Source organism: Cladophialophora psammophila, assembly GCF_000585535.1.
Source record: "Cladophialophora psammophila CBS 110553 chromosome Unknown aczJe-supercont1.1, whole genome shotgun sequence".
NCBI classification, from domain to species: domain Eukaryota; kingdom Fungi; phylum Ascomycota; class Eurotiomycetes; order Chaetothyriales; family Herpotrichiellaceae; genus Cladophialophora; species Cladophialophora psammophila.
Genome location: NW_006912922.1, coordinates 3,280,106 through 3,303,341, shown reverse-complemented (window position 1 = coordinate 3,303,341; position 23,236 = coordinate 3,280,106). Strand labels below are relative to the sequence as shown.

The 23,236-nt window shown below is 50.9% G+C and overlaps 7 protein-coding genes across 7 annotated transcripts; 3 read left to right on the top strand and 4 right to left on the bottom strand.

The window, feature by feature from the left end:
* Positions 1-386: 386 nt before the first annotated feature.
* On the top strand, positions 387-1,334 carry A1O5_01160 (uncharacterized protein; the record flags this gene model as incomplete). The annotated part of the gene is made up of 2 exons (XM_007741779.1): positions 387-695; positions 804-1,334. The coding sequence occupies 2 exons, from the start codon at positions 387-389 to the stop codon at positions 1,332-1,334; spliced, it is 840 nt and encodes a 279-aa protein (XP_007739969.1).
* A 2,239-nt stretch (positions 1,335-3,573) lies between these two features.
* Positions 3,574-4,461, top strand: A1O5_01159 (uncharacterized protein; the record flags this gene model as incomplete). The annotated part of the gene is made up of 1 exon (XM_007741778.1): positions 3,574-4,461. One exon carries the CDS (start codon positions 3,574-3,576, stop codon positions 4,459-4,461), a length of 888 nt encoding a protein of 295 aa, XP_007739968.1.
* A 189-nt stretch (positions 4,462-4,650) lies between these two features.
* Positions 4,651-6,689, bottom strand: A1O5_01158 (hexokinase; the record flags this gene model as incomplete). The annotated part of the gene is made up of 5 exons (XM_007741777.1): positions 4,651-5,562; positions 5,673-6,092; positions 6,172-6,197; positions 6,394-6,516; positions 6,638-6,689. 5 exons carry the CDS (start codon positions 6,687-6,689, stop codon positions 4,651-4,653), a joined length of 1,533 nt encoding a protein of 510 aa, XP_007739967.1.
* Positions 6,690-9,160: 2,471 nt separating this feature from the next.
* Positions 9,161-10,398, top strand: A1O5_01157 (uncharacterized protein; the record flags this gene model as incomplete). Its single annotated transcript, XM_007741776.1, has 2 exons — positions 9,161-9,330; positions 9,399-10,398. The coding sequence occupies 2 exons, from the start codon at positions 9,161-9,163 to the stop codon at positions 10,396-10,398; spliced, it is 1,170 nt and encodes a 389-aa protein (XP_007739966.1).
* Positions 10,399-12,680: 2,282 nt separating this feature from the next.
* Positions 12,681-13,987, bottom strand: A1O5_01156 (uncharacterized protein; the record flags this gene model as incomplete). Its single annotated transcript, XM_007741775.1, has 2 exons — positions 12,681-13,171; positions 13,225-13,987. 2 exons carry the CDS (start codon positions 13,985-13,987, stop codon positions 12,681-12,683), a joined length of 1,254 nt encoding a protein of 417 aa, XP_007739965.1.
* An 891-nt stretch (positions 13,988-14,878) lies between these two features.
* On the bottom strand, positions 14,879-15,946 carry A1O5_01155 (uncharacterized protein; the record flags this gene model as incomplete). Its single annotated transcript, XM_007741774.1, has 1 exon — positions 14,879-15,946. One exon carries the CDS (start codon positions 15,944-15,946, stop codon positions 14,879-14,881), a length of 1,068 nt encoding a protein of 355 aa, XP_007739964.1.
* Positions 15,947-17,822: 1,876 nt separating this feature from the next.
* On the bottom strand, positions 17,823-18,959 carry A1O5_01154 (uncharacterized protein; the record flags this gene model as incomplete). The annotated part of the gene is made up of 3 exons (XM_007741773.1): positions 17,823-17,935; positions 17,965-18,633; positions 18,680-18,959. 3 exons carry the CDS (start codon positions 18,957-18,959, stop codon positions 17,823-17,825), a joined length of 1,062 nt encoding a protein of 353 aa, XP_007739963.1.
* Between the last annotated feature and the right edge of the window lie 4,277 nt (positions 18,960-23,236).

Sequence of the window (23,236 nt, the reverse complement as noted above, 5' to 3'; positions counted from 1 at the left end):
GAACGTTGACAAGGCCCACCAGGCTGGCTGGGAAAAAGGGAAATTGGGCCAGCAAGAGACTTGTGTAGAACTCAATCCAAATTTGACGAACTTTCGCATATTTCACCAAAGGATACTAATTTCCGGGTATGGCCAACTCGAGCATTATTTGAATAAGTACGGGCCTTTTGGAACTGTGAACAAAGTCCAGTTTCTACTGAAACACTTTGGTTGAGCCAATGATGGGGAGGCGCTCCGCCTCTCGATCGCGATTTCGTCAATCCTCATCTGGCTCGCCTCTTTTCTCGTTGTCGATGAACTCTCTAACCTTTTTTTTCTTTTCCCTTTTTTTTTTGGCAAGAGAAATCAACTCATTGTCAGTAGTACCCTCAAGCCAATGATTTATCATGGCTCCGGTCACGAGGAGCATGACTACCTCGGCCTCAGCAGTCGACTCTACACCTTCACTTACTATTGAGAACCCAGGTATCTCCAGCAAGGACGCCACCGGGAGTCTGAAGGATTCCTTGTACCTGCCACTTGATGAAAATGAGCAAGAAATTCGGCTGCTCACATTGCACGCTGGTGCTGACGACACACCAATCGAGCTCTCCCTAGAATACACATCTCTCTCGAATGCCGACTCATTTATCGCGTTATCATACTGCTGGGGCCCTCCTGATGATGGATCAGAGGTTATTCTAGATGGCCAGGTGGTCAGAGTTCGGCGGAATCTCTGGCAATTCTTGCAGAATTTTTGATCTGTCAAAGGACCGAGCAGGCTCTGGGTTGATTACCTGTGCGTTGATCAATCCAACGTCAAGGAACGCAACCATCAGGTCAAACTCATGAGAGACATTTTCAGCACTGCAGGTAGTGTCTATGCTTGGCTCGGAGAGGCTGATCCTGACACGGACTATGCCATCACCTACATGAATTTCGCGTTGAGCATTCCACGCCAACGGCGGTCCAAATCAATTCCTCGAAAGGTCGGCCTGCGGGGTAGGAAGGCTCTGGGATCTCTTATCAAGCGCGACTACTGGACTCGTGTCTGGATTATCCAAGAGATTGTTCTCGCGCAGAAGGTGTTCCTGATGATCAGCGATAGAGTCATTGATTGGGAGGACTTACAAGACGTTACCACTAGACTTGTGACACCCCTTATAAGACATACGAGAAAGAACACCGTCTCACGAGTGAACTTTCGCAATATCTGGGAACTCAAAAAGAAAAATAAAGCGGTCTGGAATCTTTACGAGCTTCTCGGAAGATTCCACCAGGCTGATTGCATGATCCGAGAGATAGACTTTATGGGCTACTCGGCCTCACATCTGCCTCTGTTCGCTCACGGGTAATAGTCGACTATACATCATCCATCATGGAGGTCTGCGCAGCGAACATGGAAGTCATTTGCGGACGTTTCTCTAGCAAAGGACAAAGTGGACTCTTTGCTCGCAATGTAGAAGTTGTCGTCCGCTGGATCCTTGGCTCTCCACCTGGATCATTGTACACCTTTTACGACAGATCCATACCTTCTCGGGTGAAAACTCCGATCGTGATGGAGGATATTCTAGAGGCACGGCCGCTGTCACTCCATACAGTCGCGGCGTTCAACTCTGGAGAGAACAGATACGTGGAAATGACGCCGGCCAATGAGCGGTTATCCTACGATTCATACTTAACAAGGTGCCAGGTCAACGAATACAAGGACCAAATTATCTGTTCGACCACCCATTGGCGGGACTGGGATTTCATACTCAGGCTTGGACGTTCTGTTATCTTGCCTGTTCGGCAGACTGCCGAATCGTATACTGTATTGGAGATTGGAGGGTGCTCCACTACTGACCGGTCCAGTAGCACCTCTTATGTAATATGCCCAACGGACTGGCGGATCGGAAGAATTCCAGATGTGCAATGCTCAGTGCTAGGGGAGCCTGTAGATAGAATATGTAAAGTACAACTCAACCCCGCAGCCTTCGTGGAGTGGATGAGAATTTGCAGCTTCAAGGAGGGCTGGCGGATGAGTGATATAATGAAACCGTCAAGTTGATTTCGTACTGTAAATGCGCGACTGACAAGATAGGTCAAGACATGTGAAGAGTGTTACGCTAGTCCTCGGCTGAAGGCCTTGCCACCACTTTGTCAATGCGACCCATTCCCGACTTGCTAGCTAGGTTCGTTATAGTTGATCTATCTTTCCAATAGTGTCTGTCCTTCTTGTTCTCACAGAGATCCTGCCAGTTTAAATACATTTTACGCTGTGCCAACGAGGCCATTTCTGAGCATCCTGTAAAGATGTCATTGCTTTTCGGCGTAATGGCTACTTCAAGGGGCGGCGGCGATCAAATGGCAAACGGTGATCACGGTGGCGGTCTTGCAACTCTAACAGTCGACCTAGGTCACATGTAAACTTTACCATGTCTTCACAGACCATCGGAGTGGCAATAGGAAGGTACTCCCAGTGCTCCAGTCAGAAAAGTGTCGTGATGATTGAGGCTCTGATATTGCTGCAGGACCGGGGCACTCGCAGCGACAAAACACAGGAAGGGAATGGGAAATTGGTCGCTAGTGTCGACCCGTCCGATGTCAATTTCGGCACGAATGTACCGCCACCGCCAGGGCAAGCCAGCAGGCTGGAAGTGGTGAGCCGAAGAACGTCTCAATGTCCTCCAAGTGACTCCTCCTAGTCTCTCAGCAGACAAGGAATGAGGAGGCGCGAAGTCGACAAGGAAAATGGTACCTTGAACGACTCCTTCCAATGTGCAAGGAGGGTATTGGCACCCTGTCCGGAATGTTATAGCCGACTGGCTGTTATTGTGAAGCCGAAGTATGATGGATTCTTGAGCTTGAGGGTGAAAGGTCACCAGTTTGCAGTGCATGGCACAGTTCAACAGATGCTGGCGGGTCATAGTGAGATGTGGCGCCAGGCTATGCACGGAGAATGATACATTTCTATCCTCGAGACAGAGCCGACATTGGGAGACAGAAGGAATTGGAAAAAGGGAGACTCCCTGTGCACGAGGGCACCAACGCTGCCGTTCTCGGGGGCAGGTCAGGATAGTGTGCTGAGTGGGAGCACACTGCTACTCCCAACATGAGTGAACCTAACCCAATCTTGTCTTCTCAAGGGTCACGTTCCCTCCCGGCTCTGCCACAGGCAGCGGATTGGGTGCATCTAATGTTGAGACGTGGTGTTTCAAGGGTAGTCGACGCGAGTATCCTGCTAGCTCATCAGGCCTCCTGCATTTAGGCCTCCTTCACTCGATCCCGTCAGCGTTGACGATAGGAAAGACCGAGCTGGATGGATGGCTGGCTGCCGGCTCATTTGATGTCGTCTTCTTCGTTCCTTCCTTCTGAGAAACTTCCACACATATATAGAACAGCCATCACCAGCCCAGGAATCAGATGACTTTCTTCTTGCCGTAGGTGAGTCATCCACGGAAACCCGAAACCAAGGCTTTGGGGTTGGAGGCATATACATCCGCAGTCTTGCCATCACAGGAACGGAACTGGAAATACAAAAACTCACCTGAGCCCGATATTGGCTGTGCCGAATCAGAAGACAGACGTCCTCTGCCACAGACACATGTCAAAATGTCCACCCCGAAGCCCACCGTCATCCTGATCCACGGCGCGTGGCACTCGCCCGAGCATTTCCAGCCCTTGGAGACAGCTCTGAGCTCGCACGGCTACAGAACCGTCTCGCCATGGCTGCCGAGCGTGCACTACGAGAAACTCAACGCGCCGCCCGTGTCAAGTATCCTCGACGACATCGTTGCGATCCGGCAGACCATCGTCTCGGAACTCTCCGCCCACCCAGCCGCTGACGTCGTGCTGCTCTCGCACTCGTACGGCGCGGTCGTTGCGTCCGCCGCGATCGAGGGCCTGGACAAATTCTCGCGCGGGAGCGCGGGCCACCAGAACGGCGTCATCGCGCTGTTAATCATCGCAGGCCTCCTCGCGCCGCCGGGTACCTCGCTGCTCGACTGGAGCGGCGGGCAGGTTCCGCCGACGATGCTCATCTCGACGGTCCCCTACCCCGGCGATCCGAGCAAGAGGGAGATCGAAATCTGCACCTGTGTCCCCGACCCAGGCCCCGTCGCTCTGTTCTACCACGATGTCGCCGAGCAAGATCCCCTGGCCGCCCAGCGCTACGCGTCGCTCTGCATGCCGCAGATCTGGGCCGTCTGGGCCGCGGAGGAAGTACCCGTGCCGTTTGCGGCGTGGCAAGCTGCGGCCGAGCTGGACTTGGACGTGTTTTACCTGGTGACCGAGGACGACAGGGCGCTGCCACCGGTGTTCCAGAGGGCCATGATCGACATTGCGGACAGGGAGATTGCGGCTGCAAGGCAACCGGGAGACGATGGGGCGAGAAAGAGCATCCATGTAACTGCTATTAAGAGCGGACATAGTCCGTTCCTCAGTCGAGTGGAGGAGACGGCTCAGTGGGTAAGGAGGTGTTGTGGCGAGAGAGACGTCTAGATTTCTACGGAGCATCGGTGCAAAGGATAGCCCACCACGTGCTACAAGCGTCTCGCGTCAAGGTCACAAGCGTATGTCCCAAGACCGTCTGAGAAACATTCGAAACTTCCAGCGGTCATTCTTCCTTAAGGCACACTATAGGATGCCTTTTCGTGTTTGTAGACTGCACTCACCGCAACTACCACCTCATCACCTTCCTGCCCTCCCCAGAGTCAGGGCTGTGACTACAGCGGCTCCAACACCGCTCCCGTCCTCTGCGCTCGTCAGTTTAATGCCTTCCAACCCTCCTCCTCCAGAAACAGCCGCTTTGGTACCCATCTTCATGTCCAGAATCTCCCTGACCGTATCTTCCCATCGCTCCTTGAACCGCGGGTGTTTGATAGCCACGCTCCCGTCCGCAGCGACATGGCCCGTCCGTGTCCCGATCCTCCGACAGATCGCCGACACGCCGCACGCGCACAGCCTCGCGCCACGGATGGCGATGAGCTTCGCAAGAGACTGGAAGAAGATTAGTTCGGCCGGCGTGGGTTGCAAGCCTGCGACCGTGGATTCGAAGGCATGCAGCGACGAGGAGAGGGATGGCGACGCGTCGTTCTCCAGATTAGATAGAAATTCCGTATCGATTGCATAGGCGGTGTTCAGCATTTCCTTCTGCTTGTCGTCGAGCTTTGAGTCCTGGAAGATCACCCCTCTGGCGTGCAGGTCGACGAGGATCTGTCGGAATATTTCTCCCAGGTAGAGCCCGGCCGACATCTTCTCGAATGTCTGCTCTCCCGGTCGCGGAGATTGTTGGTCGATTAATTCATCGTATCGTGTCCTTGGGAGGATAGAGTGTGAATTGTCAAAGGCACCATATTCACAGTTGATGGCCATTAGCGCATCACCTTTCTCCTCCCTGCCAGTCCCGGAAGTAGCTGTGGTGCCGTTGGAAGATGGACTTTTTCCATGAAGTTTTGGTATAAGGGATTGGCGTTCCATATATGCCGCATTGCAACCGGTGCCGAAAATCGCGCCAACGATTGTTTCGGGATCGTTGTATGCGGAGGCGATAAGCGCCCCAGTTGTGTCGTTTATAAGAGTGACAAGCTTTACAGGGAGGCCCTGCGTAATGGAAAATAACGGGTCAGTTTCTTGGACTTCGTGGTGCAAACGAAAGCGTCGAACAATGGTCAAATAGATGGCCAGGGAGGTCGTTACACGCATGAACATACCCTTTTCTCCATGGCTTCCCTCAACATCTTTCCAACGTCGTTACCTTCCACTCCCTTGACATCCCATCCCTTCGTCCAGGTCTGCAAAACCCCATGATCAATCCTCTCTTGAGTAGCGGGGTAGCTGAACGTGAAACCCAGTGGCACCATCCCATCGTTCTGCTTTGCTCCATCGCCCTTTACGTGCTTTGTCACGAAATTCCCGAGGCGGTCGGCAATGTGGTCGAAGAGTTCATCTGCCGTGCCAGTCTTGATCTCTCGGGGTAGTTGGTATTTCTCCTGTGTGATCTCAGACCCTCCTGGTGTGCCGGTGAGTGTGATCAAGCACACGCGGAGATTGGTTCCACCGAGATCGAGCGTGAGATATGTGCCTGCTTCATGCCCTGTGGGGAAGGAAGTAACCCAGGTAATATTCATCGGCTAAAGGACGTCAGTATCTAGCGAGGCCCTGAAGGTTTGGCCTGGAGAATTTCGATGTGGTGATGGAGCGCAAACGTACAACATTGGATCCGTGTTTTCGAAGACCTGGCAAGATGTACCGTCAGCAAAATCTCTGCGAGAAATTATAACTGGGACTAGAACACCCAACGAGGGAAAAGAGAAACTGCATGTCATCTCGCTCAGTTCAGTCCGTCCAGCATATTTTTGACGGCTGACGGAATCCACTCCCCAGCCAACAGCCTGTGTGTGCAGCATAACCCCGAGAGAGACGTGAACTTACCTTCATCAAGCTCTTCGCCGAACCTATCCGTGATCTTCTTCAGCGTGGCCGTGTCAACAGTAAACAACTGTTCCAGCTTTCGAAGTTCTTCTCCCAGCTTCTCTGGGAGTCCCCGAGGGATCTCTACAGGGAGGATCCAAGAATCAGTGTCAGTGCCGTGAACTTCCTTCTTACAACTGGGGGTTAAAGGTCCATTACAACTGGAAAATTGACAAACTAGTTGAAGTCGGTTGAAAAGCCTTACCGAAATCGACATCCTCTCGAGAAAATTGTAAGTTTTCAGTGTGAGCAGACATATCTCCGGCAATATGATATGTTACAAGGCAGATCAACTGATAGCAGAGGTTCAAAGGAGTGATGCGTCCGGAAAACGTCCTGTCCAGCAAGACTTGATATACTCGTTAAGACAAACGGACTTGAGTTCCGGGTCAGAAAACCCAAAGGAAGATGTGGAGAGTTCTCCTAGTCCACTTTTGATCCAAGCGTTGTAATATGAACAAGTGAAGAGAATTCTGGGTCGGAAACTTCCTCCATCTAGTTCCCACCTTGGATGGCGCAGAGGTGTCGTTTGTAGGCGGATGTGCATTTGCCTGTCTCCTCACGACTCGGACACAAGGATTGCGGATCCAGATGTTGAAAATGACGTCAGTGTTCACATCTCGATTCATGTGTGTCATACATGAGGATGATGCACCCAAGTCGCCGGATATGCTTCATGGCGTCGATCATCACCACTGTGCGGATGCTTTACCTAAAAGATGGAACACTGCCCAGTTAACTCGGCCGAGAGGGCGAACGGAAAAGAACGGTCTCTCCTACCTCTCAGACTCTCCGGATATCACCACGCCATAGTCAGCCTTACCTAGCCTTATGATAGACCTTGTGGCGATGTCGCCGGTATCTCTCGAACAGGTTTAGAATTTCTTGAATCCGGGGTCTATCCTTTCGTAGGACGATTTAGATCCATCCGTTTCTTACTTGCCGAATTCGTCCAAGTCGATCCAAGAAGATGCATATAGAGAGCAAGAGGACAATGTTCATGCAATCAGTAGAGCGGTTCATTTGGCAGTACTCAAGCAGCGAAGATTCTCCAACAAGTCTGCGGTCTGGCCGGGGTTCAAATGGCCCGAGGACCAAGCATCAGATCTATGATTGGCATGAAGAGAAAGAAGGGAATCTCTTGATTCACTTTTAGGATGGCCATGAGATGTAGATGTTTATGGAAGCTCACAATCTATTCCAGTGGGATGCCTCTGTGTCCCGGTTCTCTTGGTTGATTTGTCTGGCGGTTTTGTGACGGAGGAGAGGTGCCATCGGTACGGGGGGAAGTTGGTCATGGCATCTCATAGATGAAAACTGTCCAAAATACGGGTTTCTGATCTGTGAAAGAGGCCAAGGAGCCCTGTGTCAGCTAGGACCTCGAGATGGAGAACAGCAGAACGATCCCAATCTGGAGGATGGCTTTGATTACCTTGAAATGCATGACATGGATTGCGTCCGGCAAAACCTGTCAAGTTTAATATTGGGTAGGCAGTGGATGTCTCTTGACTTCAGGCCATGCATGCAAGGTGATGATGGAGGCCATCACGCCATGAGCACAGTGACGATTTGCGATGGAAGAGTGTGACGGCAGAGGAAACTGAGCTGTGCCAAGACGGCCTAGACCTATATTGAATAGGGAAGAAGTTTGTTGCCGCCCTATTCACGTGGGGAAGCAAGCAATCATGTCGGATAAATATTATTCCGGTCAATAGAGTTGCGTCTCCCCGTCAGGGGATTTAGGAACAAACTCTAAACCATCAGCACATCGTCAAAATCGACTTGCACCTTTTCAATTCGCCAACGTGCTCCGAGCTCAGTCATGACAATCAGCTATGGTCATATAGTTCTGGCACATTATGCACATTCGCAATACCATCTAGGTGAATTGTCGCGAGACTTGAGAGCAGAGAATCGAGATTGAGGTGGACTGATCGTTGCTGCATTTGGCTAGAATTGTTCGTTGCGCGTGGGGAGGTTGGCGAGGCGTTAGCTGCGACCTCCAAACTCGTATACCAACTACACGTGCAGGTTTAGCCACGCCTCTGCAACTGTGGTTCGACCGTTCGCTTCGAGTTGCAAATGAGGAGGTCGGTGCCGCACTGACTGTCGAGGTGCTTTTCAATATGGTCAGACCCTGGGGATCCAAACACAAAACCGACCTGCCCTCCCAACAACCACGTTCAGCAGGTAAACCATGGATTTGCGCGGAGCTAATACGGCAACAGAAGAGCCCCGGACAAGCCCAAACCATGGAGAGTGTGACTCGGTTAAGCGACAGGCAAGTAGCGAGAGAAAGCCGAGAACCAGTATCATTCTTGCTCTGACCATGACAGAAGCCGCCAGCTGTCTCCGCTTTTTCCGTACATTTCAAGACCGCGTGATATCTTGCCATGCCTAATTCAATGACTTATCATACTATCGCTGCATTTAGCGAATCTGCAGATTGGGCTGTTGTCGATAGTGGTGGCAACAACAGAACGAGCCCACCAGGTGCACAAAGGGAACTTGCATTTCCACATCATAAGAGAGATGGGGGCTGCTCATTGTCGTATGATCCATAAAATGTGAGTTTGTATGTGATATAGATGATATTTTAATGGACTTGCAGGTCTCGCCAGACTCAAACAACTTTGTCACCTCTCCCTATCAAGAATACAAAGTGGGAAAGCAATTCGAAATCATCCAACCACCCAAGGCCCCGTAGCAAGTCTCCCCTAACTCCAAAATGGCTACGTCTGAACATATTCGACTGCTCTCTATTGACGGAGGAGGTCTTCGGGGATTGTCAGCTATCATGGTTCTCAAACACATCATGGCGAAAATAAACCATGATCGGGCAGATAAACTCCAGCCGTACGAGGTATTCGATCTCATTGGTGGTACCGGAGTGGGTGGGTAGGTCATTTATCCACTCCCCAGTGTCTAATAAGTATGCGAACTGGATGGATACTTACCCTCATTAGACTTATTGCCTTGATGCTCGGTCGACTCCACATGTCATTGGACAAAGTGGAAGAGGCATACATAGAGCTTCTGGGCAAAATCTTCCACAGCTCCGAGGTTGTGCGGAAGCTGAGTGACCACATGAGCCGGGACCTTGACACTTCATATGAAGTTGCTCAGGAGGTTCAAGCACTAAGCAAAGTTGAAGCGGAATTTCGAACGGATCCCGTAAAAGTGTGGCTGAATGACTTGTTCCGGAGAATGAGATGGAACCGCGATGGTGAGACAGAGCTGCTAAAAGACCCTGACCTCGAAGTCCCGTGCAAGACGTATGTGAATCCTTCGGCGCAGATTCCTTCCTCCTCAAATGCTAATTCGCTTTACAGCTTTTTGACTGCTTGGCACACGGGGGATATCAGTCCACAGATGCTGAGAACTTACAGGAATGCCGAATATCAACAACCGGAGTTCCATAAACTGAAGATGTGGGAAGCCGCATGCGCGACAGTTGCAGCCGGCCCTGGCTTCGTCCCCTTCCGCGATGAAGAAGACAAACACTTGCCCCGTCACAACTACACAAAGGTGCCTCTGCAATGGAACAACCCAATAAACCTCATGTTTTGCGAAGCCCAGGAGCTTTGGAAGGACAAGAAGTTCTTAATACTCAGCATCGGTACTGGAGCTGCTCCGAAAGGCAAGACTGATCTGGAAGAGGCCTTTCATGAGGCAGAAAAGGTGGCAGATGTTTTTGAGCATATGATACGCCACCAGCATCCCTATTACAGATTCAATGTCGAAGAAGAAATGGATAAGATCGGCTTGGCAGAGCTCCAAGAAGGCCCTGAAATAGCACGAGCGGTCGACGACTATCTCAGCAGACTAACAGTGGAGCCAAGACTTAATGAGTATGTTGAGGCTATCATGTCTGAAGAACGAATGAAAGGTATTGTTTTAAAATTGTCCCCAATTGAAAGATATGCTGCGAAACGGAAGCTGACAAAGATCTTACAGATGCCATGAAAGTTCATGACAAGAACACGTTCGCCGAGGTCTGCGCGTACTGTCACCAAGGTTGGTCAAATTCCATAAAATCCGGTTAATGGTATCATAAAATGATCTTTCATTAGGAATTAAGTTTGAAAAACCGCACAAGCTGTGCGATACTTGCTTTGTGTTTTTCTGTGATAGGTGTACAGACAAACACTCCACGGAGCATAGAGTCTACGGCGTTACTGCGATACGTTGGACGCACGATCTCAATAGCTCACGGACATGCATATCCTGCAACAAAAATATTCTCTGTGGGGTTGAATGTCAAATTCATGGTTGTACTTTTTGGAAATGCGCCAAATGCTTACCTAACGACCAGCAACTACAACATGGAAATGGCATTCACAACTCATTCCGTATTATCCGGCCTACCCAGTGGCATGTTGTCGACTTAGCCGCCCAAGAGGATGAAGCAGGGATTTTCAGAAAACGTGGTGATCTTAACTGTGACTGCGAGAATCACCATCAGATGCCGTGCTGTGTCTCTCACTGCCAGTATTGTTTTAAGCGTGAGTCTACTCTTCTTCGGTTTCATCGACCCTGCAAGGATAGTTGTGTTGAGCTCAAATACTCCCTGTTTCCGTTATATCACTAACCTGAAAGAACCGAAGCACTTCCCGCTCCCGATGGACTGGATGACACCATTTACTTCTGCAAGATATGTATGCGAGACAACCACAGCAGCCAACTCCTGTGCCGAACTTGTTACAAAAGTTCCAAGATGGCCCAACACACGGACGAGCATAAGTATTGGTATGCGATTCGTATCAGATTGATTGGAGACCATGAATCTCTTCGGTGTAATACTTGCAACCAACGTAAGTGCCATTTCCAGGTCCGCCTTGGATCTATATTTTCTTTGGACAGCGCCGGTAACAACAAACTTAGATATCCATGTTGAGGACCCTACGCGCCTCATCGACACCGTTGTCGAACACAACTGCAGCAACACGGAGGATATTTCCATTTACGAACTGCACATTCCTGAGCAGCGACATGAGATATGGCGGTCTATTACATACCAAGAATGTCCTAAACGGGCCGAGCAAAAGCACCCGAGGATAAAAGGCCAGAAAGGGTTAAGATGTTTCATGTGTAACGACAGTCAGTACCCTTCTAGCGGCCTTTGCAATGGGAAAGTGAGTAGCTAACAGACGAAATTATAGCCATGAAAGTGGGGAAGCTTCACCCTGTAGATGGACAGCCCCCAAAGAAGCACGGCTTCTGCGTGGATTGCGAAAACGTCTATTGCAGCTTTTGCCGGATGAAGCATCTCGTCAACCACCTTCCTCACAGGAATCCTCCTCACAGGAATCCAATTCCTTCCCCTGAAGCGGATCCTAACAGACCTGACGGCCTACAAGATCTCACCCTTCACAAGATGCATTATTCCCTGCTCCGGATCAAATGTGCAGCCTCAACCCATGAAGGTAATGGTCAGTCAATCCGCCTTTCTTTCCCTTCCATACTCCCCTTACCACAATTAATTTTTTTTCCCCCACTGGCTGACTCTGGGAACTGAAGCCTATTTCAAGTACCAATTCCGTGGCTTCGAGTGCCGGTCATGCGTGAACTCGCTTTGGAGCAGCGGGTTCTATCTCTGCGACGACCAAAAGTGCATCGACAAAAGAGTGTGCCCGGCGAATGAGGCCGATAATCAGTTCACCAAGCATGCCAGCAGGCATCCCGGGGTCAGCCACTGGTCCTATATAAGTCCAGAACACTGATCACCATCTATGACCGCAAAACAGAGGAGGGGGAAGAGGGCGAGAAGTAATTTACTGTCTACGTGTGAGAAAATGCGGAGGCGACTAGAACAATTCAGAGCAAGCGAGCGAGCGAGTGAGCGAGAGAAGAGCAGAAGACGGCAAGTCTCAGCAAAAGGGTTGAAAAAGGCCTTTCTTTTTCTTCTTTTCTGATTTCTGTCTCAAAAGCTCTATGTATTGTCTTCATGCTTTTGCGAGTTGGGTAAATTGTAATGTTGTCAGGAGGAGGAACGGGAACTTGGGGAATCCGCAACTTAACCCTTTTCTTATACATACCAAGAGATTGATTGTCATTTTAACAGAAATAAACATGTGAGCCTGAGATCGGGCCACTTTTCCCTCGACTGGGACGCATTCTTCAGCCCGCTGTGTCTCATAGAGTATGTTCGTCCTAAAATCCTAGGAGCTGGCCGTAAACGTTCAAATCTTTCTTATCTGCACCATCCTGATGACTGCGGTTCGAGTTTGGGTATACAGTTCTGAAATTCATGCCCAACCCCTTGTCCGTGCTACCAGCTCGAGATCCTCCTCCCGTTCACCCCCATCCTCCTGATCATCACGAACATCCACAGACTTTGTGCCGAAATCCTCGTAGTGTCTGCTACGGTTCGCCTTGCTGCCGGCTTCGTCAAATGACGACTGGCCGGGGATATACTCGTCGTCCTTGCTGTGGGAGAAGAATGCCGGACTCTCAGGACTGTGTGGCTGTGTGCCCCATTGCCCGACTGATGACGGCGGCGACGCCAGCAGTTCTATCTCTGCCTGATCTTGTTGAGACTTGACCTTGCTCACGATGGGCGTCGCGTAGACGTCGAAGGCGATCGCCAGGCTCCAGGAGACTGTGGTGAGAGCGTACAGCCACTCTGCGGGGGCTCCGAGTGCCATGATGCGGTAGCATCTGGTTCCCGGGGTTTGAATTTCCTCCGGCTTTGACCCGTTGCAACCGAAGATGGCTATGTTTGTCATAAGAGCGAGAGCTGTCCATGTGTGTCAGAATTGGCTGGAGCGAACAGAGCGCTAGCGGACTCACGAAAAGCGAACACCAACGTTAAAGCTCTCCACCACAGCAGGACCTTGATCACACCAACCTCTCGAAGTGCAGGATATTTTCGGCGTTCCAGGTGATCAACCAGCATCCCGGTAGATTTGATGGAAAAGATCATGATCGCTTTGACTGCGGTAACAAGAAGGTGCAGGTGCCTATCAGGCGTCGCTGCGGCAAAGACGACCCAGATGCTCAGCCCAGCTCCCACGACGCTTGCGAGCCATCCTGTTCGACGTGTCTGCCAGCCTAACTGGTCGTCACGGTTGAAATAGAAGCTGATGGCGGTCGACGTAATACTGAGAATCACCACGCAGAAGGTCAGACCTTGATAGACTGACAGTCTCTTCGAGCCCACGCAGCTGATGAAGGGAAATATAGAGTACAGATCAGCGACCCGAGGTGGCTTCGCTCCGGTATGCGGATCAGCAGGTAAGGTGTAGTATGTGCAGAAGAGAAACAACAGTAAGAATAACTCCAGCAGGGCTGCAGCGATGGGTAACAGGGCACGAAGGGGATATCTACGATCCCAAAGGTAGTCGAGGACAGGATCCCATGGTCTCGATTTCCGCTCGAACCTCCGTTCAATGTCCTGCCAGGTCGTCTTTTGGCGTTTGAAGAGGCCGTCGATCTTCTGGCTCAAAGTGCCCGCACGGACTATTTCCGGGGTGTAGTTATCTAGAAAGGCAGAGCCTTCTAGCGAGTAGTAGCTGCTTCGTTGTGCAGCCGCAGGTCTGCGCAACGAAGACATCTGCCATGGCAGAATGAGCTCGCACCACGCAACGCTGCGCGTTAACTGCTCCGGAATGAAGGAGGGAAGGGAAAAAAAAACCAAAGAAAAAGGCATGATGACTAGGATAGATATGTCATATTATATTAGTGGCCGTGTGGCATCGACGAAACTTGATCCGCATCGCAAAGCTGCGTCTAACAATTGGGCCGCATCGGCTTCGCTGGTCAGGCGTGCCGTTCTGGCATTGTGACATTGGGCCTCCTTCGGTGTACCGAGTTGCTGGGTAGCGAGTAGGCTAGAGGCCAAGGAAGCCCAATCAGTCTTCAGGTAGTCGGTGTCTTCAGGTCTGCACAGGCGACAAAACACCCAGAAGTCATACATGCATATGAAGTAAACCCGCTGAGGAAAGGAAAAAAGACGGGATGAATGGACGGTTGGTTGAAATAGGATGATCATCCGCGCACTCTGCAGCTCACCTCTCTCTTGGTCTGTTAAAAATGCCGGTGGTTGGTCGAAGGGCAAAGCAGGCTTCAGCCTCACCAGCCTTATTCGCTCGCTTAGGGCTCAGCTTGAGCTAGTGGGCTCAGCTGCTCCTTAGGCAGAGTATCCGGTACTCGGTAGCCCTCTGCCTTAGCCCACCAGCCATGGCCGTGTGCAATCACTCCACTCCGCTTGAATTAGTTCCTGAGGGTCGAGGGATCAATCGGCGCGTCGGTACAGAATAGGAAACCATCGAGTTAGAGCCAGGCTGTCGTCTTGAGGCGAGTTCGGTTTCGCTTGCAGCTTCCAGAAGAATCACACCGTGCGATGAGTAGCCCGAGAACACCGAGTAAGGAATTTGTGGACCAAAGCAAAAGTCCTGGAGATATGCTGACTTCTCACTAGGGCACCGAGGGTTGATGATATCCGCTATCTCAAGAGTCGTCGGCCAGACGCACCATCGCCAACTGTCCAGGCCACCGGCCCCTGCACTCCCAGTAGACCGTGGCTCGACCCTTCAAATCCGACACCTCCGCCTTCACCGTCAGCCTTGTATCTCCGCAAAGCCTCTCGAAGGTGATCCGGCAAAAGCCCCCCCTTGTGTGGATTTGGTATGTATTCCTCCACTTCCCTCCTCAGTCGCTCAATCTCTGTTGCCAACAGCCGGAACTGTTGATCGGAAATGTTGCCTTCCTTCTGCTTCTTCTCCCGGTCCTCTAGCTCCTGCTGCCGGCGATCCCATTCCTCCTTTCGCGTCTCCTCGTACGCCTTTGCCCATTCGATCTGCACTTCACGCGCCCTTTCCACAATCTCGCCCACAAACCATTTGCCGTAGATTCTAACTGCTTGCAGAGGAGCAGACGTGACCGACTGCGAAACGACAGAATTGACCAGCCGCCTCACTGTGGAGAGGTTGAGTGAAAGAGCCCGCCACTGATTGTATCGCGCATATTGGTCTGTGTCAAGTGTATCAGCCAGCCGCTCACGGCGCTGCTCCTGTCGTGTTTCCTCTTCTTCAGCTTGCCGTCTCTCTTGCTCATCCATGGTCTCAAACATGCCGTCAATATCACCTTCGTCATCCTCTTCCTGCTCAGCTGCACCTGAGCGAGCGCTGACCACCGACTTCGTTCCGCGACCGGCATTTCGTGAACTACTTTCAACCTGGCTAGCTGTATCTGCTGGCGCCTGACGTGCAGAGCGAGCATCTTCGTCGTTGATTTGTTGTGATTTTCGAGGTCTTCCTCTTCCGCGGCCCGGGACTTTACCGCTCACTCCGGACAAGAGACTATTTGCGACGCTACCAGTTTCGGAGCGGGCGCTGGTGACCGCGGGACCATAGCGTCCACTTGCATCTTGAGCAGGAAATGACGTTTGTCTGAGAGGATGCAGCTTCGGCCTTTTGGACGCTCCTTGCGCCGATGCCTGTGAACTCACCGATGCTCGCTTCTTTGGGTTCGGGAGGCTTGTGGGAAACGGGGACGGAGGTGAGCTGGCCATGGTTGTAGTCTTCAGAGACTGGCCTAGATCAAGGAGGTCAAGATGAAGAATGGCTGGATGGGCGTTGGCATTTGAGACAACGAAATTGCGTGACGGGCAAGAGCGATCAAACAGGCGTAGACATCAACGTGAACGCTAAGAATCAAAATACTCCGTAAGAATCGAAGACATGTCGACCATGAACTCGCAGGCATGGGCAGTAACCAAGAGATCCGCCATCGGCTAACTTTCCTCTCATGGACGGCGCGGCAAGCATCTCCCGACTCGCTGACCACAGGTTTGTACAGGTCAAGTCTGGTCAAGTCCAGGTCCTCGATCCTTCACGCCGTCCAGCTTGCTCGTCTCACCATTTGCGTCAACTTGACTATGTCGTCTTACGGTAGCTGCGTCTGCGACGGTGTGACTGCCCAACACTTCTACTGCGGGCTCCCTCTAACATCAGGTTCTCAAACGATCATGTTTTCTTAAGAAGACTCTCCAAACCTCGTCCCGGGCAACTCTACACTGCATCGATCCTAACCTCTTCCCCGCCATCGCCAAATCTTGAATATCGCTATCATGCTGCGAACTTATGCTACAGCGGACACAAGGCAGCTCAGGCTTACCCAAAGCTCATCCATGGAAGAGAATTCTCTCCTTGTGGCCGACGGCCGTGGTCATGTTTGAGTGTGCAAGTGACTTACTTCCCAACCTAGCAGCAGAGCATGCTTCCAACCCGATGCACGCCCCTAAACTTTGTTGTGTCACAATCGAAGCAGCATCGAGTCTCTAGGGGTTCTCTTTAGAAGAGAACACAGTTGGTGCATGTTGATTCCGATGCATTCAAGTCCAACAGTACGTCCGACCCCTCTTGGAGGTTTCCAAGCACAGTACCATATAGGCCCTATCTCTAAGATATTGTGGTCTCCTACAAGCGCGCCACATCTTTCTCTCTATTACTCCCTACACATTACAGTCAACAGAACCCAATCCAACCCCCCGATTCATCACATTTTCTCAAACAATTTCGACTTCTTGCATCTTACATCGCTCATCAAAAAATGAAGGCACTGGTTTGTAGTTCCTCGTATCAGTTCTGCCCTGCGTGCTGTGATGAAAATAGCCTACTCTTCTATATCGTCGCCGATGTTCTGCAACAGGTGTCAGAACAAGCCCAATCTCGGTATCTGACCCACGGGCAACTAACAAGCTGTATAGGCGCAAGCCCCCCGGAAGTTTGTAGTCTGGATGAAATGGACATTCTGGATGGTGCCATGGCATAGCCCGACAGAATCGATGAACACGGACATTACTTCTGTTGCTGAGCGACTTGCTTGAAGGTTCGTTCGGGTGTGGCTTCATTGAACTTGGGACGCCAGATTTCAATTGACCCACTACTTTGACACAAAATCGCGACTCATGCTCTGACAAGGGAGGCTGCCGCGTGAGGGTTATGGCCTCAAGCAAAGCTGTGACGCTCGCAACGAGGGTTGTGAGGTTAGAGGGCTCGTTAACGATCTCAGGGCCACACACATCGATGCTTGCCCAAGACCAAGTTGGCGCTCGGTCCCGAGAAGGCACACCTCTACCTCCTCTCATATACCACAACATCTCCCTAAGCATAAAATCCCGGCATAGACCAAAAGACCATGTCAACTGGAAATTGTCCCGAAGAGGCTTCATAAGACCTGACAGAGCTACTAATAAATCAGAAGGCCACTTGAGATTTGTTGTCGAGTATTTTCTAACAATTCTGTGCCAGGTAGTGAGGAATTGTTCTTCTGCTATTTCGCGAAGGCCGTCCATCTTCAGGCCAAAAAGGATTGCGAAAAGGCTCTGATATTCTAACTTCACGTGTGAACCTATGTGACGGCAATTCCTGATCTGGGATATCGCCTCACAGTGAATGTCGGACCTGCATTCGAGATGGACGAAGTTGCGGGTAAAGTGGACTGTTCGAGGAGAGAGCAGACGCTCTTGCAACACCCATGACCTTGTGTCCAGGTGATACTGGGCGTTATCGAATGGATGAGACTTACAGTAGGGTGTGCAGGGTGGGATAACCGCAAAGCGAAGCCCGGCCTCCAGGTCTAAACGGCAGATCGTATAGCTCAACGGGTTTCGACTGGTAATGAAACCCTGGCTCCCGTCGTGAGCTTCGGATGCAGCGATGGTAATGAGCGAGTTTCCGAAAATGTCGCTCATTTTCCCCGTTTGGTCGAACCAATCTTCGGAAGCAACAGCAGAAGTCTCACCACCTTGCAAAATACAAAGGGCATCGGCCCATAGGTATCGCAAGCCGATTCCCCTTACAACTTCAATCGCATCTTGAAATGTCTTGGGCAGATTTGAGAGGTGAATCTCTTTTTGGAAGTCGCTCAGATTGTGCACTGTCAGCAGGTATGGCTTGCTGCGGCCCCAGCTGTAACTCAGAGCGCAGTATGGCAACCATGGTTCATTCTCTGCTTCAATGAGCCGGATTCGCCCCGGCGTCTGGAACGCTTGTAAATCCAACAAACGCCTTGGACCGGGCATGGATGGCCTTTGCCCCTCCAAGAGAGCAAAGTGCTTCTCTCCGCAAACTGGATGTTCTGCCTGGCATTGGATGATCCACGATCTAATGAGCTCGGCGGTGGCTTCGGAGTATGTGGAAGTCTGCGCCCGCGAGGCTGTCAGTTCATCGTCGGGCGTCGACTCGGGCGTATCACCTGCCACTCAATCAGCATTTGGAATTTCGCCAGTCTGCATTCTTACTCTCGACTGGGGCTAGCTGTAATGTGTAGTCCATGTACGAGTCCAATATTTGCGACTCTTCACAGGGGAACAGGATCAATAGAAAAGTGCCCGGCTTTTGGTCCAGCAAATTGATCGAAATGTACAGAGGATCCTCAGGTCGACGGTGCTGCTCTCGAGCCCCGTGGTCGCCCGTGCATCCCGTGAGACAGCCGACCAAGATGGAGCAGAAATGGCAGCCAGACTCAGCGGCCGCTCTGATCGCAGCCTGGCTACTGGAATGGAGCAGATACTGCGGCATTGCAGGAACATGCTCTCCGCCTCCTTGGGCCAGCTCGCTGAAAGTGAAATTCAGACATGTCGCCCTCTCCCAGAACGATTTGCAGCTGTCGCAGAGAAGATGGGGCCGCATCGATGCTCTGGCCGCTGACTGCTCGCCCTGCGACACCATGGAAAGTCAGGAACAAATTCCAGAGCAAATCTGAGAGAACTTTTAACATTGCTGGTAAGGCTGATAATGCTGAAGACTCAAGATGTCGAAGTTAGTTGCCCAGGACAGTGCGGACATCCCGGCCTGGTGGGCCAAGCAATCAGGCTGCAGAACTAAACACCCAGTACACTACAGCGCATCGCGATCCTGGCTGAGCAGCAGGGTTGACTGCATTGCCAGCTTCTGCCACGTTGCCTTGGAGCCAAGATCGTGTGAACAGCTGCTAGCGATTCATCTTTCCTCGACCCCATTTTTCAGAAGCCTTCAGGGCAGTGAAGACCTTGTCCTCGTTGGAGATGAGATGCCAAATCACAGCTGTCGGAGTCAAAGACAGCCGCTGATAAAGCCGTGTCGAACGCAAACCTCACTGCCAGTTCTTCGGAGAAGCTTGAAGGAAGTTTTGACACGTCGGCCATAGTGAGGACTAACTGGGCAGACTAGGCTTTTGCAGGGTAACGAGATAATTACCCCAGGTTGCCCAGGATTCTGTGGACCATTGAATCCCCCAGATGTACCTCGTACGACGTACGACGTACGGGGGGTCCTGTTGGGTAAACTTGGTACTATGGGGTTTATCCTATCCCCCTCGATCTGTAACATCGCCCGTTTCCAGCAACAACAAATCGTCAACAAAGAATTACTACGCGCCGTGCTAAACTGGTGTTTACAACGCTCATCTTAAAATAATATAACCTTCGGATACGTTGAGAATGCGTGATTCCGCGACTACGAGACGATATCGTGACTCCGCGAGCGCGGATTGTTTGTTGTCGTTACCATGAGAAAAAGGTATACGACAACCCATAGCATCGAAAAGGACACAATGGTTAAGTGGGACAATCGATGCAATGTGACATCCTGCGTCAATCAAATTCAAACTACCATGCTCCATGCTCCATGCTCCATGCTCCATGCTCCAGCGGCCGAAAAGCGGGAATTGAATGTCGGTGCGTCAAAAAAAGAGAAAAAAAGAATTAGTTCGGAATCCGCGGGTCACAGGGAGGGAAGTCAAAAACGCTACCTGAGCCCGTTTCAGTGCTGAGCGTGTTGCAATGGAATTTTGAAAAGCGACGCCTTGCTGAAGATTTTTCTTTTCCGCTAAGGCGGAATCGATCGCTCGCCACACCTGGTCCTTGTTATTCTGGTGCTAGATTTGCAGAAGAAGTATTTCTTTGTCACATACACTTGTTCCCACGGGTCCTGGGGCGTATGCGTTGGCCTGCGGCACATCAGCATAGTCACCTCGTTCATGAGAGTGCTTACGTCGATGTTGTATTTCGCGAACTCAAGCACGGCCCATTTAGATGTCGAATATGCCACCGTGTTTCCGGACTGAGATGGATGTTGTCAGACATAGATATCTCGCAGACTGATTCGGATGAGGTTTACTAGGCGGAAACAGGCAGTGGAACCTGCTCCCAATATCTTGCCGCCTCTGCCTTGCTTTATCATTTGTTTTGCTGAAAAGATATCAGAGTGTCAATCATTTGCTTCGTTAGGGAACAGCTCTCACCTGTTTCGCGGTAGCACAGTAGTACGCTTCTCACATTCACCCAAATTGCTGTCTCGATTTCAAGAGTACGAGGCTGTGCGGCACGGATGCAAGGACTAACGCTCTGCACACGTTCCCGCTTCTCGATGCTGACTTCTACTATAGGCTTAGGTACCATTATCCCTGCATTTGCCACCATAATCTGAAGCAGGTCAGTTATATCCATCCTGTAATTGTCAATCAATAAGAAATATGATACGATCTAACATTGAGCTCCCCGCACTCCGCTGCTACATCAGCAATCATCTTCTCAACGTGGCCTTCGTTTGAAACATCTGCATTAAATGTTGAGGCTTTTCGTCCTATCTCAGAACATGGACATGCTGAACGCTCAATCTCAAAGCCTGCTTTCGAAATGGCGATTGAGTGGATGTAAATGTCCTCTTGCCTTTCTCCTGGATTTCGCCTTTCACACTTTCAAGCTTTGATAACTGGGACGATACATCGTTCAACTGCAAATGTGAGTCCTGTTGGTATGTTGAGAACAGCGCTCCTTCAAGGGACTCGGAACTGTCCAGAAAATTTGATGATTCTGCTGGACAGCCTCGATGAATATGAGGGAGAAAAGGTTGAATTGTCCAACTTCGTCAAAGCTCTCTAGGGAGACAAGGTTAAATCCTGTATTGCTAGCCAACATGATCCTCCGTTGCCGGATGCCTTCGTGGGACTCTACTCTTCGTAAATGCCAGTGGCCGAGTTCAAGCTTTCCTAGGTCTTGAAACTGGAAGGTAGCGGGGCAATGTCTGGTGACTCGACCTATTACGTGGCACTCTTCGTTATCTAGTTAGCTACAGCAAGAGACGGGGGTTTGTCGACATTAACACTAATGGCTAGCACGGCTGTTGTAACCAACCAAGCCTTCCTTTCACGCTATTAGTTCAATAAAGCATGAACGGCCATTCTACGCATTTAATGCCACGCGAAGGGGTTTCAGGCGTAGTAGGAGTGCATGCCGGCCAGGGCTCATTGCCTATACACCCAAGACAATGTTCCTAATGAGAGCTCTTTGCGCCCATATCACATTGGGCTGCTGTTGGATACATATGACGTCTGTATCTCTCGAGCTGAAAAGCGTTCATCAAGATGGATCGCAGCGAATCCTGTTGCTTTCATTGAGAGCCAACCATTTCGTGGAAGCATCACCTTCACTGAACATCAGTCGAGCGAGGCCACTTAGCCTCCCAGTGGGTTTTTGGACTCTAAGGATCTAGTGTAAACCCTCTTCGTTGTTGATCAACGCCTTCATAAATGGTGAGGTCAACGCTTACTGGCCCACTCTCATTGGCTCAGAGATACGAGCACATACAACAGGGGGGAAAGCAACCCGCGTAGGTATATAAACGTGCATAATCACCTCGGTTGCCTCGACTTCTTCTCTCTTAGTCCACTCAAACTATGCCTGGCATCTATTTTATATACAAGGGCACTGTGGACACAATATGCCACCCCCGACCTTCTTGCGAACTGTTGCCTCACTCGCCTTGTTCAGCCCAAACATAAGATCGAGAAACAATATAAACAAGACTGTTCACTAGCCCGTAGCTTCACCGTCGTCCAGTGGGAGCAGCATGCTCTCTAAACCACCGATGAAGTGGACAACGGAGGGAGAGGACGATGCCGGAACCTCCACTTTCCTCCTCCTAACAGAACGTGAAAACCCTTACGTTCACCTCTTGCGAAACTGGCAAGCAGCTGTTGTACATCATTGAGAGCCAACCTTTCACCGGAAGGAATACCGACAGCGAAGCCCTAATTGTCAAAGCTAAAAATCGCTGGCTGGTGTTAGTACACTAGTGAGCGAAAACTTGTACAGTTTCTGAGGTACTGTAATTTAAAACATCAAAAGCCTCACCAGTTACCAAGGTGTTTGGGGTGTTGCTCCGGCGTCAGACTGCACGTTTCTCAAATGTGACATGAGCAAAGTGATCGTGAGGGAACGAATTGAACGAACACAAATGGAAACCGGTCACCAGGTAGCAACTCCGATGGAGGGCCAGGGCGTGTCTCCAGAGGGTCTGGTGGATACGGAGCTTGAGCTGCACTGTGTTGGAGTTGTCGGGTGGGCCTGCGATACGGCCTGGCCAACCTAGACATCACTCATAGCAACAAGATGTCTTATATAATGTCCTGTGAGAAACGACTTTCTGAGCCAATACTAGCCAACGGTTTGGGTTTGCTCGTAGGTCCTGTCGCTGTCCTGTCGCCTGCCCATATCCTGGGATGCAACGTTCGGAGACGTCCCACACAACCACACAACCACACAACCACACGTGTCCATCATGGATTTGCATGACTTAGTTGTACAAAGAGATATCGACCGAATGTCACAAACACCACACTTTTCACTCTCAGCCAATGAAGAGACTCTCGACTGCTTGCCTTTGGCTGCCGGAGTGTACAGAAGATTATCGTCGCCTTTGCGCAACTTTTGGCTCCGACTAGACCAATGCTCTTTCTTGATTCGTTCTGACGAAGGCACAGGAGACCGAGTGAAACCCCTCTTCTTGTGACCAGCCGCAGGAGTGAACAAGAAGAA